Genomic DNA, 13,891 nt, shown 5'->3' with positions numbered 1-13,891 from the left:
CAATTCCCATGATCCCTAGCTAACAGGACCAGTGGTTGGGGAAGATGGGAATTGTAGTCCAAAACATCTGGAGGGCCGAAGTTTGGGGATGCCTGTTCTATGTTCACTCACACAGGCAATAACAGAGTTTAAGGACACAGTCCAAAAAAATATATAAAAAAATAATAAAGCACTCCTGTGCAAAGGAGAGCCAGTGAAGGGTGTAGCCAAGGAAAAATGCCATGGGCCAAAAAGAAAGGTTTTTTTGGGGGGGGGGGTTGGAGTGGCACATTCACTCCCAGGCCCCAACACCCCCAACACCCTATTTATTGCCTTATTGTTCAACCATAATAAAAAAATTCCTTCAGTAGCACCTTAAAGACCAACTAAGTTTTTATTTTGGTATGAGCTTTCGTGTGCATGCACACTTCGTCAACCATAAGTCACAAATAGGGCTGGGAGATATATAGATATATCATCCAAAACCGGTTCGAAGTCCGTGTTGTGATATCAGTTTCATAATGTTTGACCTGGCAACATATATCCTGAATCATGAACTTAGGGCTGTGCAATATTTAAAAAGTGAAGGTGACATAGCACGCTGTTGAAAACCAGATACCACTTAGTCCAGGCTTTCTCAAACTCGGCCCTCCAGATGTTTTGAGGCTACAATTCCCATCATCCCTGACCACTGGTCCTGCTAGCTAGGAATCATGGGAGTTGTAGGCCAAAAACATCTGGAGGGCCCAAGTTTGAGGAAGCCTGGCTTACTCCTTGTCACAAACAGAAAACAGTGGGATTTTTTTTAAAGAAAACCTTTCAAGCAGTTCCATACTTGACTCAACATAATATATTAAAAGGATAGAGAAACCATACCCATCAATAGGGCGCCACATCTTTCAATTATATTATGCTTTCTACAGCTCTTTTAACTATTAAATCTTAAGGGAATCCCCCCCTAAGTGTGTTGACAAACTTTTCTATCTGGATGGCTCTTGGTTTCCCCAGAGGGACTTGGAAGGGCGAAGGGGACTTGTCCAAACCTGTCCACACGACGTTTTTCGCCATCTCAGCCCCGGCCCTCATCCTCCCCCGCCGGACCTAATTATTTACTGTGTCGTTTTTCTCTGAAATTTCAGATACTCCCCTGCTGGCTGCCTCCCTCCCTCTCTCCTTCCCTGCCAGCCAGCCACGCCCACTCCCAGGGTTGACAAACATTTCAGCCCTGGACTTCCCTTTCCTCTCTTCCCAAGATGGGTGAGGAAAATAGGACAAGCCCGAACCTGTCGCTGCTGCTGCTGCTGCATCCCTAACTTAGGCTCCCTGTGCTTGTGTGCGTGTGTGTGTCGCGGATGCGGGGGGGAGGAGGGAGAAGGCAGGAGGTAGGCGGGGCATCATCCCAACAACAGCTGCCTTTCAAGCCGGCGCTTAATGAGGGGTGTCCCTAGGGGGCTCCGTGACGTCACTGAGCCTCCCGAGCCAACCGGGAGAGGCGGTGGGCGGGGCTCGGCGGGGAGATGAAAGGCGGCGGAATGGAGGCGCGAGGGCGGAAAGGGAGCTGCCCCCGCCCCCTTAGGCAGCTCTTTGCCCTCGCCGTCTCTTTCGCGGGAAGCTCGCTGGGCGAAAGGGCGCTGCTGCGGGGGACTTTATTGTTTTTGGAAGAGGCGAGGAGTGGAGCTCGCTGCTTCGACGGGGGCGATCGGGGAGCCTCGGCGGCGGCGTTGTCAATATCAGTAGCAATAATAGTCATAATAATAATAATAGCAGTGGTGGTGGACGATCTGGGCAAGGAGGAAGGAGTCGCTGCCCCAGGCATGAGGTTGTCCGGGCCCCACGCCGCCGCTGCCACCCCCAGAAGCCACCGATCCTCTGTGGGAACCCGGTAGTCTCCTCCCACCCCACTCCAGCCCAGCTCTTGGGGCCCCCTCTGGATGCGGCTGAGCCTGGGAGCTGCCCGCTCCGTCCGGCTGCCGCGAGCCCCGCCGAGCTTTGGATGATGACGATGAACTCTCTGGCCGAGAGCTTGCTGGGCCCTCCGGACCCGTCCAAGGCGTCCTTCCTGGACTTCGGGCTCGGCCCCCCACCTCCCTCTCCGCCTCTCCATCACCAGCAACAGCAGCAACAGCAATCCGGCTTGGCGCCCCCTTACTCTCTACAAGCGCTGCAGCCGCCGCCGCCGCACGACGGTGGTGGGGGCGGCGCCTTCCCCCCTGGCGCAGCCTCGTACGGCAGACCCCTGGCTTACGCCCCCTACCCCGGGGCAGCAGGCAGCAGCCCCCACCACGCTTTCTACCACCACCACCACCACCACCACGGCGCCTCGTACTCGCCTTACCAGCAGACCTCCAGCGCCCTGGGACACGGGACGAGGCTGGAGGAGACGGGTAAGGCGAGGCCGGCTACCTTGGAGGGGGGGGAGGCGTCTTTAAAGGGTGGGAAGGGCTGGGTTGCGGCGCAGTGAAGAGAAAACTTCTGGAGGGGGCTTGCTTGCCTAGTGTAAGGAGGCTTGGCATAAGCGGCGGTCACGGCTAGGGGTTACAAGGCCCCCGTTTTCCGTGGGCAAGCATAAAAAGGCTGAAAAGGACACGTAGTAAAGGGGCCACGAATGTGGATCCCTTGACGAGACTTCTAGGCGAGGGAGAGCGATGAGTTGGAGCTGCGCTTTTGACTGGGGAGGCAGAGCTTGGGAAAAAGACGGTATGTCTCCGGTGGCTTCTAATGCCAAATTTGGCAGTGTTGGTCAATTCGTTCCCCCTTTCCATCAAACCCCCATTTAACACGCATTTAATAAATACACGCATATAAATAAAATGTTGCCCGGCATAGGAACCAACTGCTAGGGGTCGAGGTCCTTTCGGTCCCCCCCAATAAAGTATTTGAAGGTCCGCCGCCCCCCCCTTAATGGGCATTGCCATTCAAATACTGTGCGTGCACTGTCTTGTGATCGATTATGTGGGGCGGATTTACCTGCCCCCCATTTTTATTCAAGTTGGCACCCCCGTGCCCCGGTATCATCAGCGAGGATGGGGTGGGCTACCTACTGAGAACCTGAGGTGAACTTTAAATCGGATTTAGGATTCATCCCTGCACCGAGACCAATGTGCCAATGGCTTAACACCTGGTCTCTCTGCCCTGTAATCAGTCAACATTAGCAAGTGTGGGGATCTCAAACTAGCATCGATCGTACTCAGAGTAGATCTGTTGTAACTGAGATCCACTAATTTCAATGGGCATGGTTAGGTGCAACCCACTTGCCTACAGTGGCAGAGAAGCAGTTAGGAGCTTCATAAATTCAGTTGTGTTCTTAGGGGCAGACTAAAATGCAAAACAGAAGCCCGCTGGGTGCAGGGACTGTGCAAGGACTGTGGTGTGCAGCTCCTTGCACACCCTTTGCAGTTTGCAGGTCTCTTTCCCATCCACCAAGACTGCATACAGACACTTTCCTTGGAATAAACCTCTCTTCCTGGCCACCAGCTGCAGAGAGGCTCATGGGAGGGGCTCCTAGAGCATTTGCCCCTGGGGGAACGCACGTGACAGGCACCAAAAACATCACCCAGGAGAAGGTTGACGTGACTAAATCTGTATGGACAACAAGCGTTCCTCTTGGGGCAACAAACTTTGCAGTTATCTGAGCATAACTGGGGTCTTGGAGTCACTGGAAATAAGTTCCTCTGCTCCTGACACCCTTCATAAATAGGATAGTATTTGGTTCCTTGGTTGTTGTTTTGGGGGTATTTAAATCATTACGGTTGTCTTCAAATGCATTTGAAGCTGCCTAATCGCAGGAGGTTTGACGAGATGACCCCCGGCCTTGAGTCCCTTCCAACTCTACAATTCTATTATTCTTATACACTTAAGAGTATTTGGGCAGGAACATCCATGCCTCAGGACTGTTGGAGGTGGGGAGGGAAATTTTGGAGAGATTGATCCCCCCACCCCCAGCGTCCTTCCAGGCCCAAGGTGCTGTTCCCACCTCTCCTTTAACCCATAGGTTGGTGTGGGTAAGCCCTGGTCTTTCTGCCTCAGTCTCCCTGTCTGGGAAATGGTCAGAAGGGTCACAAGTGACGCAGAAAAGGTACATAGGCAAGAGAGGATAGGAGAGGTTCAGACGTGTGGTGTGCGGGCTTTTGGCAACCCCTTTAGTCCTCGCCCTCGGACCAAAATGCAGCTGGAGCTCTCCTAACTGCATTTGTTCACAATCACCCTTTGTTAACCCTCTTCTGTTCAGTCCTCTCCTGCTTCCTGCTCTGTTCAGATCGAAAGCGCCTGCAGGCAGGGCCTTGTTGCCTCTTGATTGTATTGCTCTGTAAAACTGCCATGTACTTGGATGGTGCTGTGTAAATAACTTGCCACAGGAGGATGAGGGAGGTTCAGCCGCCCAGCAAGCCTCATCATGGCAGCCCTTAGATTGATGTTCTGGGGCTGAGCCCTGGCTGTTTTCAGTTTGGTCCACCCTTTGCACATGGGCAGAGTGCCTTTTGAGCAAAGACACTTCCTCAGCTCCAAGACAGGATGCTACACACACACACACACACACACACACACACACACACACACACACACACAATGTCAGAAATGGGGTACATGATTCTTCTTCCTCACAACAGCCCAAGAAGTTAAGCTGAGAGGTGGTGATTGGTCCAGCTTTTTGGCTAGGCTTTGAAAAAATCCAGCCACTGTGCCATGCTGACTCACATTTCTGCATCTCCTCCTAGGGACACCTTTACCCACTCCAGTCTAGGGTCCCACCATGCAGGGAGAGATATGTTCCATCGCCAGTACTTTAGGAAAACTTTTCTTTTGTATTTTGATTTGGGGGGGGGGGTATATCTCTTCCACTCACAGCTCCTCCTTGCCACATTTGATGGGCAATTTTCTTTCTCCCCCCCTCCTTCTGACATACTATCAAGGGATATCATTGGAATGAGTCCCTATCCATTTTGGGTAGCATTTTAAATAATTTTGACAAAACCCATATGCTTTCTCAGACGACGACGAGGCAAACTCTGCAGAAATCTTTAATAGGAAACTGCTTGACTTGGTTTCTTCCAAAGAGTGCATGCAAATATATTAAGATTTCTCTGACATGTTTTGCATTGCAAAGGGGCTCCTTTGTTGCATGCCCAACCAACTTGCCTTTAAATTGAGCTCCCAAACCTAATAAAAAAGAATGTTAGATGGATTCATTCCTGAGACACTGAACGGCAAAGGATGATTTGTAGATGTTTTGTTTGTTTTAGGGCCTGCTGTGTTTTGAAAAATTATTATTGGATTTAAAAGAAGCAATTGATCTCTTTCTTTTCTTTTCCTTTTTCTAAAAAAAAAACATTTAAAAGTCATCCGGTGGTTCATAAATGGAAACCATATGAATGCTGTAACTGAAAACATTGTCTGTTTAGATTTTTTTGTTCTTAATCTGAAATGGAAATGCTAACTTTTATAATTTTATTTTATTTTATTTAAAAAAATGTGTTTTAGACAGAGGACATTCCAAACCCAGTCCTCTTTCCCCACTTCCTATGTTGATGAATTGGGGTGGGGTGGTGCTTCAGAGTGTAGTGATAAAATGATGTCTTATGCATGAGAATATTCTTGAATCAGCTACAGGACTGATTTATTTTTACTTTGGAAAAGGATGCTTTAGAAACAGGATATGCTGAGCCATTTTCAGATAGATAGTCTGGGCTGAAATTAACCCATAACCCCCCCCCCCATATGAGTTTCTGTTCAACTTTTTTGTGAAACTGGGTCCATAATGCTAAACTTGGGGGAAATCCAAGTTAGACTTAACTCATTTCCTGATGTGTGTGTGTGTGTGTGTGCACTTGTAAGAATGGGTGCAATCGAAAAATCCCATCTCCAGTTGCCCTTAGCAGAATGTTGTAATATATCACCATTTTCAATACAGCTCTAGGGCCTGAGTGGTAGAAAACAAGGGCTGCGTTATCCACTGCCCAAGCAAGGAATATGCATTGTTTATATTCAAGGAATATGTATACTGTTAAATTTACAGACAAAGCAATGGTTCCCATCTTAATAGCTGGAGATGGGGACGAGTTGGCCGCCTTGACCGCCCAAGCAATAACAGTGCGTCTGAGCATGCACAGAGTGCTTCTCCATCATCCCCGAAGAACCTAAGGCTGCCCTCTTGAAACGAGGAATCCAGGCAGCTCTCAGCACCCACCCACCCACCCGCACAGCTTCTTCAAAAGAAGCCCTGAATTATAGCCAATAATTCGTTTCCTCGCAGCCTGTCTTGTTTATATCTTTGAATCCCCAGCCCTCACCCCCCCCACACACACTCTTTTTAATTGGCACCTGTCAAGATCAGCAAGGGAGATAGAAGATGTCTTTATGGTAATTTGAGGCAGAACTGCAGCACCACGGAAATACATTTGCAAGCGCTGCCCTCTTTGCTTGGCTGAAGAGCAATTTCGATTTATTAGGCCGTCGTAGATCGCACGCACCAACGGCTTAATTAATGAGCGTTGGAACGCGCCGCGGCGCTCGAAGTCGAGGTGGTGATGATTACTACTTGCCACGGTGGCAACCCGCTGCCAAAGCGCTTAATCATGTATTCCAAGATCCTAAAATTAAGAGGGATCTTCCTAGCCGGCGCGGCTAGCGGAGAAAGACCGTTTCTATAGATTCCATCCTACCCCTCGCTCAAACACTCAAAACACCTGGCCCCTGTTTTCTTTTTGTTGCAGCCCCCCTGTTACCCAGAACTCTGCCTCAAGACAGAAAGGATCGCATTATCCGTCGGCGCTTCCCAGCTCGTTGCTGGGCCCGTTTACTCGGAAGTAAGCGCCTCTTGAGTCCAGTGGGACTTGGCCCCAAAGCCCTATGTTGGGTAGGTCGCGCGCCTCCCCACTCCCCTCGCCCATTGAGATCAGTAAGACTTAGGCCGCCTGGTTGCGTCCTGATTGCGCGCGATCCTAAACGTGCTTCCCGGCGAGAAAGCCCTGCGGAAATCCCAGGAACAGATTTATTGACGAAACGCGGTCAGCTAAGAGGTGTCAAACGGTCCTGGCTTCTGATGGCCCCAATTGCTGTTGGTTGGAAGTAGGGGGTTGTGGCGGCTTTCGAATGATACAGAGCTCTTCGTTAGGCAAGAGGGAAATTAGTTCTGGAGTTGGAGGAGGAGAGGTTCCTTTGTCGTGAGTGGCGATTACTCCTAGGTAAATGGGATTAGGGTGGCCGCGTCAGTCTAGCGAAACAACGTGATCGGTTTATTAGAATTGTTTCTACACCGAGTGTAATCACGTTTGCAGAGCAAGACGGATTACAATGCGCGCGCATTTATACAATCCGCCTTGCCCTGCAAATCTGATTGAACAGCAGGTCGAACTTTCCTGTTCTTCTCAGGAGTAAACCCCATGGACTTTAACAGGGTTACGCATAGGTAAAGCGCGTTGCACAGCAGCGGTAAGGTTGTCAAATCAATTCTGTTGGGATACTGAGAATTATTAATATCTCACATCGAATACAACTGATCTGTAGAAAGGACTTTATGATCTGAAATCAGAGACAATGTACATACTTTTGTATCCCAAGGAAATCTTTAATAAAAACAATTTTTTAAAAAATGGTATGGAAGCTTGTGCGTCGGAGCGCGCAATTTTCCACAAATCGCTTCCATTTAAACGGGTGCGCTCTTGTAGAAGAGGAACTTTGCAACCCTATGCGCGTCTACTCGGAAGTAAATCCATTGAGTTCAGCGGATTGCGCAGGAATAGGGCTGCAGACCAGTAGCGCAACGCTTGGGGGAATCCAAGTGACCTATACACAGAATCGCCTTGTTTTAAAGCTGCAATCCTGTGTGTATTTAGTTGGATTGAATGCAGCGGGATTTGCTTCCGAGTAGCATGTGGTATGATCCGGGGAAGGCGGGGAAGCCTCGCTTCAAAAAGCAATCCTAGAAGATAATTCTGTTGTCATCCTTATTTTAATGATTCGCCTTTCAGCCCAAAGCTTCCCAAGGCGGCCTACAAACAAATGCGTTAAAACGCCACTCACCAAGAGCTCGTAAAACCAATGAACGTTGACGCCAATTATTGTTTTTCCAAGGAAGGCTGATTTTTTTTTTATTACAGGCTTGTGGTATGGGGAAAGAGGCGGCTGCAATATCCCTTTCAAAAACCAATACAATAATAAATGTGGTATTAATACTTTCAATTATATAATAATAAAATTAATTGAAAGTAGTGCCATAAATTGCGGTATGTCGGAAATGTAAAATACAACACCAGAAACCCACACACGACGTTAGCGCGGAACCCTGGCGAGTCCTGGTTTTCTGGCTTTGAAGAAGAAAATAGGCAACATAGCGGCGCTTTTGATGTTTTTATAGTTAAGCTTCAGCAGGTGAGGGCGTTTTAAATCAGCATTAAAATAGAATCCCTCAGTGCAATGAGTTTTGGGGCATGGAAAGGCAAGACAACCCGAAGTGAATCGTTTTTTAAAAATTATTATTATTAATTATTATAAAAGCATGATGCTACGCCTACTGCGGAAGAGCTTGGCAGAAAATAAACACACCGGTCCCTGGAATAAGTAAAAGGCGAGGCCAGGAGTTCGCTTGGCTTCATCCCATCATCCCTAGAAATGTTCGCGGAGATTAGGGGCACCGCATAGAATAATTTCGGCCTGTGCGTCCCAAGTAATTTATTTAAACCATTTAATAACCTCTCCGTTTTATTTTTCCTTCGGAAAGGAGCCGTGAGGAGCAGAAGGCTTAAAAACAAAACTCTCGTTGCGCGCGCACACAGGGGTTTTCTTCCGAGGAAGCGCGCGCGGGATCGCCCTGTAGATCATTTTAGTGGACCAGCGGCGATCCGAGCTAAAGAGCGCTTTTAAGAAAGGAGAAATCGCTCACTTGTCGTTTTTAAAACCAGCGATCTGGCTTTGTGAGCGCGCGTCTTGGAGTGAACCCGAAACCCACGCCGTTTCCACCCGCTGCGCATTCCCCCCCCCCAAGACCTGCAGTTTAGGCGGTGTTAAATATCAGGTTAATTTCGCTGCTTCGTTTCTGTTCGGTTTCTTGGGCTCGTCTTGTGGTTTCTCCCGGCTGGCAAAGCAAGCTCTTCCTTAAGGAGAAAAGTGTTCTTATGTGGTTAATTTCAAGGGTTCCATTTAATTCGCGCTCCTATTCCTGAGCGTCCTCTAACCTGGCTAATTAAAATCTCGATTTAAAACCTGACATGGTGAAATGAAGATAATTTCATTCAGTCAAATCGTTGCTGCAGGTTTGCGCTTTCGACGGATCGTTATTTCTATGAATCATCCGAGCGACCGCTCTGGATGTTTTAGTTTCTTGAATGGCGCTTTCGTTTCCAGACGTTCTCCTCGCCCCCCCTTTTTTAAATTAGAAAATGAATGAACAAGGCCCTGAGATCTCTCTTCAAAACGCATCGGAAGCCCCCTTCAATTTCAAGACGGCTTGACAGAATCCAAGTGTATGGCAATCTAATAATAATAATAATAATAATAATAATAATAATAATTCATCTCTACGCAGGACTGAGAGAATCTCTATGCTGAAATCACCCTGCCAGCCATTGTATTTAATACTGAGCTAGAGGAGCCAATGGTTCAACTCAGTCATCTCTGCTTAGAGTTGTTGTATATTAATAATAATATACAATAATATATTAACACGACGGGCACCTGTGGTTGCAGGTGTGTTATTCCCACCTAGCAAAAACAAAACAAAGCCCCAACACCTTACATGTTCTCTCAGGCAATAAGTCACTGCCCTGGTTCTGCTAAACTTCAGATATCTGGTTTTATTACAGTATTGGTTTTATTTTGTAAACCGCCTTGGTTTTTGTGCAGTGAAAGGCGGTCTCTAAAGCCTTTAAAATCAAGACTTCGGCATCTGTGTTTCAATACTGGCAGACGAGATTTCTTGCTTTAGACGAAGAACCAAGATTTTAAGAAGCGGCTAGTCGGGTTTGACACCCCCCCCCATTTTTAGCAACCCCAGTGTTAGAGACAGCGGGGAAACGGTCAACTTCGCCAGGGTGGGGAGGCACCTGCGTTGTAGGCTCCAGCGGGAAGTTCCCCTGCGCAAGAGCGCGAGGTTGATTTGCAGGAGAACCACCGGCGGATTTGTGCCCCGAAACGTCACCTTGACGGTCTCTTAAAATATCAGTTGTGTGCGTGCAAGGTCGGTCGCTTTTGATTCCTCTACTCAAAGGAGTCCATAACTGGCTTTTACCATTCGCGATCAGAGACACTTCTGATCACAAACGTTGTGGGAATGGGAAACGTCAGGATTTTAGGTAAATTTTCCATTATATAGCATAATATAATAATAATAATAACAACAACAATAATAATAATAATAATTAATAATAATAATAAATTTAGATATTAAAAAGTATATTATATTCACGCACACATTCAGATTCCCCCCTCCCCCGTTTAACTTTCTGAGGGCCTCGATCCTCCTTTACACACGGAGCCAATCCACGTCCCCCACCCAGCAGATCCTTCAGCATAACAGAACACAGCCATCCAAGCAAAATCTGGCAATTGATAAACTAAACTAAAATAATCGGTTGGATCCAGACCGAACTGGTCCCCTTGAAATAGTCTCGATAATTTAAATCGCTCAAGTCACGGCTAAATTCCAACTGATTTCGATGGCAACTCCTCAAACCCCAGCCATTGTATACTCTGAAGCAAGCCCCATTTGACTCCATGGGACTTACTCCCAGGTAAAGGCGTTCTTAAATATAGGATTGCAGCCTTGGTCTGAATCCAGATTTTCGCGTGCTCTAATTGATGCAGAAATATTAAGGCTTTTCTTAGATTGAATGGATGGGCGGTGTTCCATTTTCTTTTTCTTCGTGTTTATATTTATTAAACTTTTTTAAAAAACGTAGACACAGGGTCAGGCGCCTTGATTTTTCTTTTCAACTTAAATTATTCCTTAAGGGCTCGGTACTTTTATCTTTCTGACTAGCTGACATCTCGTACTTCGTGGATTGCGTGTAGGCGGTCATTATTTAGGTCTCTCCTCGTCTATCAAAGACAAGCGGCATCTCCAACCGGTTTATAAAACCACAAGAATTGTGTATTATTATTTTTTAGGAGGGGAAAGAGAGCTTACTTTTCACTTTGGCGGCGTTTGCTCAGGAGAACTCCTCCGCTGGTTTGCACTGCTCGATTTCCAGCAGATTAGAAGCGCGCTCCTACGCGTGTTTACGCGCAAATAACTCCCATTAAGTTCAACGGGCGTGAGAGCGCAGTTTGCGCTCCCTGCGCGCTCTTACTCGCGAGTAAATCACATAGAAAACAAATGGGGCTTCTTTCTCAGTAGACAAGCCCTGTGATTTCAGAGTAGATCGGTTTGTCATTTCCTTTTGGAGGCAGTTTCCGGTAGAAATGGAGCGGACAGGAGCAGTCTACTCAGAAGCAAGCCCCATTGAGTTCAAGGGGATTTGCTCCCACGTAAGCACGTAGTGGGTTGCAGAATAAGCTGGCAAAAAAAGAAAGAGAGAAGCAAATTATATTTAATAAAGGCTGAACCCAATATTCGCCAGTTAAACTGCAGCCTGCAGTTAAATTAGTGAAATTCGGAGTCCCCACCTCCGCAAATTGTGTTGAGGTTATTACAGTATTACTATTATTATTAATCCATTTGAATCCAGGTATTTTGGTTTAACCAAGCAAGGCAGATCGCGTTTATTTGATAACATTAACTGGTTGTGTTGGTATCAACAGAAAAGAAAAAAAACTGAACAGAGAATCTTCTTGGTGAAACTGTGTGCGTGTGTTTTAACTGAGATCAACAAAGCACAGTCCTAAAAAAAAATTCTTATAAATTTCCTTAGGGGAAGAAGAGGGGTGGGGAGAACCACGTGGGCGGGCCCAGGTAACCAAACACCCTGCACTCTCCATACTATTATTGGCCCTGGAACAAATAACTTTCTTCACCTGCAAAGCTCCCGCTCCCGAAGTGACTGCGGGTTGTTTACTTTGAGATCTGTTGCGACTGTTGCGATTGACAGCCAGAACCGCCGCTTGTTTACCGGGAACGAAGGTCTCCCAGGCTTGACAATCCCGAGAAATCACTGCATCCTTTACTCAGGATTAAATCTGACCGCCTACGATGGGGCTTACTCCTGCGTAAGGGACCGCGTGGGGCTGTGGTCTAAACTACAGAGCAGGTTGGCAGTTAGAATCCCCTCGACTGAGTGAGCTCCCGTTGCTCGGTCCCTGCTCCTGCCATCCTAGCAGTTCGAAAGCACCTCAAAGTGCAAGTAGATAAATAGGTACCGCTCTGGCGGGAAGGTAAACGGCGTTTCCGTGTGCTGCTCTGGTTTGCCAGAAGCGGCTTTGTCATGCTGGCCACATGACCTGGAAGCTGCACACCGGCTCCCTCGGGCAATAAAGCGAGATGAGCGCCACAACCCCAGAGTCATCTGCGACTGGACCTAAGGGTCAGGGGTCCCTTTACCTTTAAGTGTGGATAGGGTTGTAAGCATTTCATCGTGATTCTATCCAGTTCAAGAAGTCTAGAGGAGCTTGCTCTGGAGGAAAACCTTACTTGGAGGTTTTCAAGCAGAGCTTGGATGGCCGTCTGTTGTGGATGCTTTAGTTGAGATTACTGCATTGCAGGGGGTTGGACTAGATGACCCTTGGGTCCCTTCCAACTCTATGATTCTATGAAACCCCCTTCTAATCTAGCTTTCTGGTCTCAGAGCTGGCCAACCATGTGCTTATGGGATGCCCACACAAACAGGACAACCTGTATGCTAGTCCCCAGCATACTGCCTCTGATAGCAGACATAGAACATAGCCATAATGTCTAGTAGCCATGGAAAGACTTAACTTCCATTAATTTGTCTAATCCTCTCCTTTTTAAAGCCATCTAAGCTGGTGAACATTGCTACACCATCTTACAGGAGCGGATTTCACGCTTTAACCATGTGCTGTTATATTTATTCCCCTTTGCTGGCTGGGTGGCCTTAGGTCAGTGATGGGCTACCTTTTGAGCTTGGTGTGTCAAAATTCGCCAAAAAACCGAGCATAACTCGGGTGGTGTGTCACTTCAAGAAAAAAACATAATTTCATGATATTTATGGTTTAAATAACAAAAATGTATAATTGTAATATATAACTGTATTTAATAACCCAAAAACTAATTAGTTAACCAAACCAAAAACCCCTTATTTATCACAAAGTGCCCAGAGTTGTTGAGCATTTTGGGGGAGCTGCTGACCAAAGTTTTCTTGGGGGGTGCAAAAGTTGCTTTGCTTTTTTGGGGGGGGGGTGCCCCAAAGCTGCTGCACTTTTTTTGGGGGGGGGGAAAGAGAACAAAAATAAATGACGAATAATACCTTCGCTGGACTGACATAGTCTGCCAAAGCGCAGCACTGACATAGTCTGCCAAAGCGTCAGAAAAAACAGCACAGAAAGGGTTAAAAACCAATCTCTGGCTACCAGCAGCAGCAACAACAACAAAAAAGCATCGGAGACAAGCTGTAGTTTGAGGAGGAGTGGGAGAACAAATGGGGGGGGGGACAACAATAACGTGAATGGGCCGATGGGGCCTGTGCCAGCAGTGAGGGCTCATGACTGACACGCGTGTCATAGGTTCGCCATCACTGCCTTAGGTTCTAATCTTACAAGAGGAGGAAAAACTTATTATTATCCGTTTCCCCCATTCCATGCACAAAATGTTACACACTGCCATCATGTGCCCCTTTACTCTAGGGTTCCCCCCAAAAAAAAACTAAAAAAGAAAGCAAAAAACCCTAGAATCATAGAATTGTATTAATAACAACAAGAATTTTATTGTTTATACCCTGCCCAATTCCAGCTGCAGAATTGAAAGGAACCCCTTGGTCATCTAATGCTTAGCTTTGCACTTGTGCTAGCACTTTTGTTGCTGCTCCTC

The 13,891-nt window shown here is 47.2% G+C and overlaps 1 protein-coding gene across 1 annotated transcript in view; it reads left to right on the top strand.

Annotated features, from left to right (window-relative positions):
- The first annotated feature begins 1,576 nt into the window (after nucleotides 1-1,576).
- Nucleotides 1,577-13,891, top strand: part of DLX4 (distal-less homeobox 4) — a 37,917-nt gene continuing 25,602 nt past the window's right edge. Inside the window, exon 1 of the mRNA XM_035136628.2 lies at nucleotides 1,577-2,363. Within this exon, the coding sequence (XP_034992519.1) occupies nucleotides 1,973-2,363 (391 nt within the window). The 5' untranslated portion in view covers nucleotides 1,577-1,972. The remainder of the gene's footprint in view (nucleotides 2,364-13,891) is intronic.

The sequence above is a fragment of the Zootoca vivipara genome, chromosome 13 (genome assembly GCF_963506605.1).
Source record: "Zootoca vivipara chromosome 13, rZooViv1.1, whole genome shotgun sequence".
Classification (NCBI taxonomy): domain Eukaryota; kingdom Metazoa; phylum Chordata; class Lepidosauria; order Squamata; family Lacertidae; genus Zootoca; species Zootoca vivipara.
The sequence above is the reverse complement of the archived record's forward strand: the minus strand, read 5'-3'. Positions and strand labels throughout refer to the sequence as shown.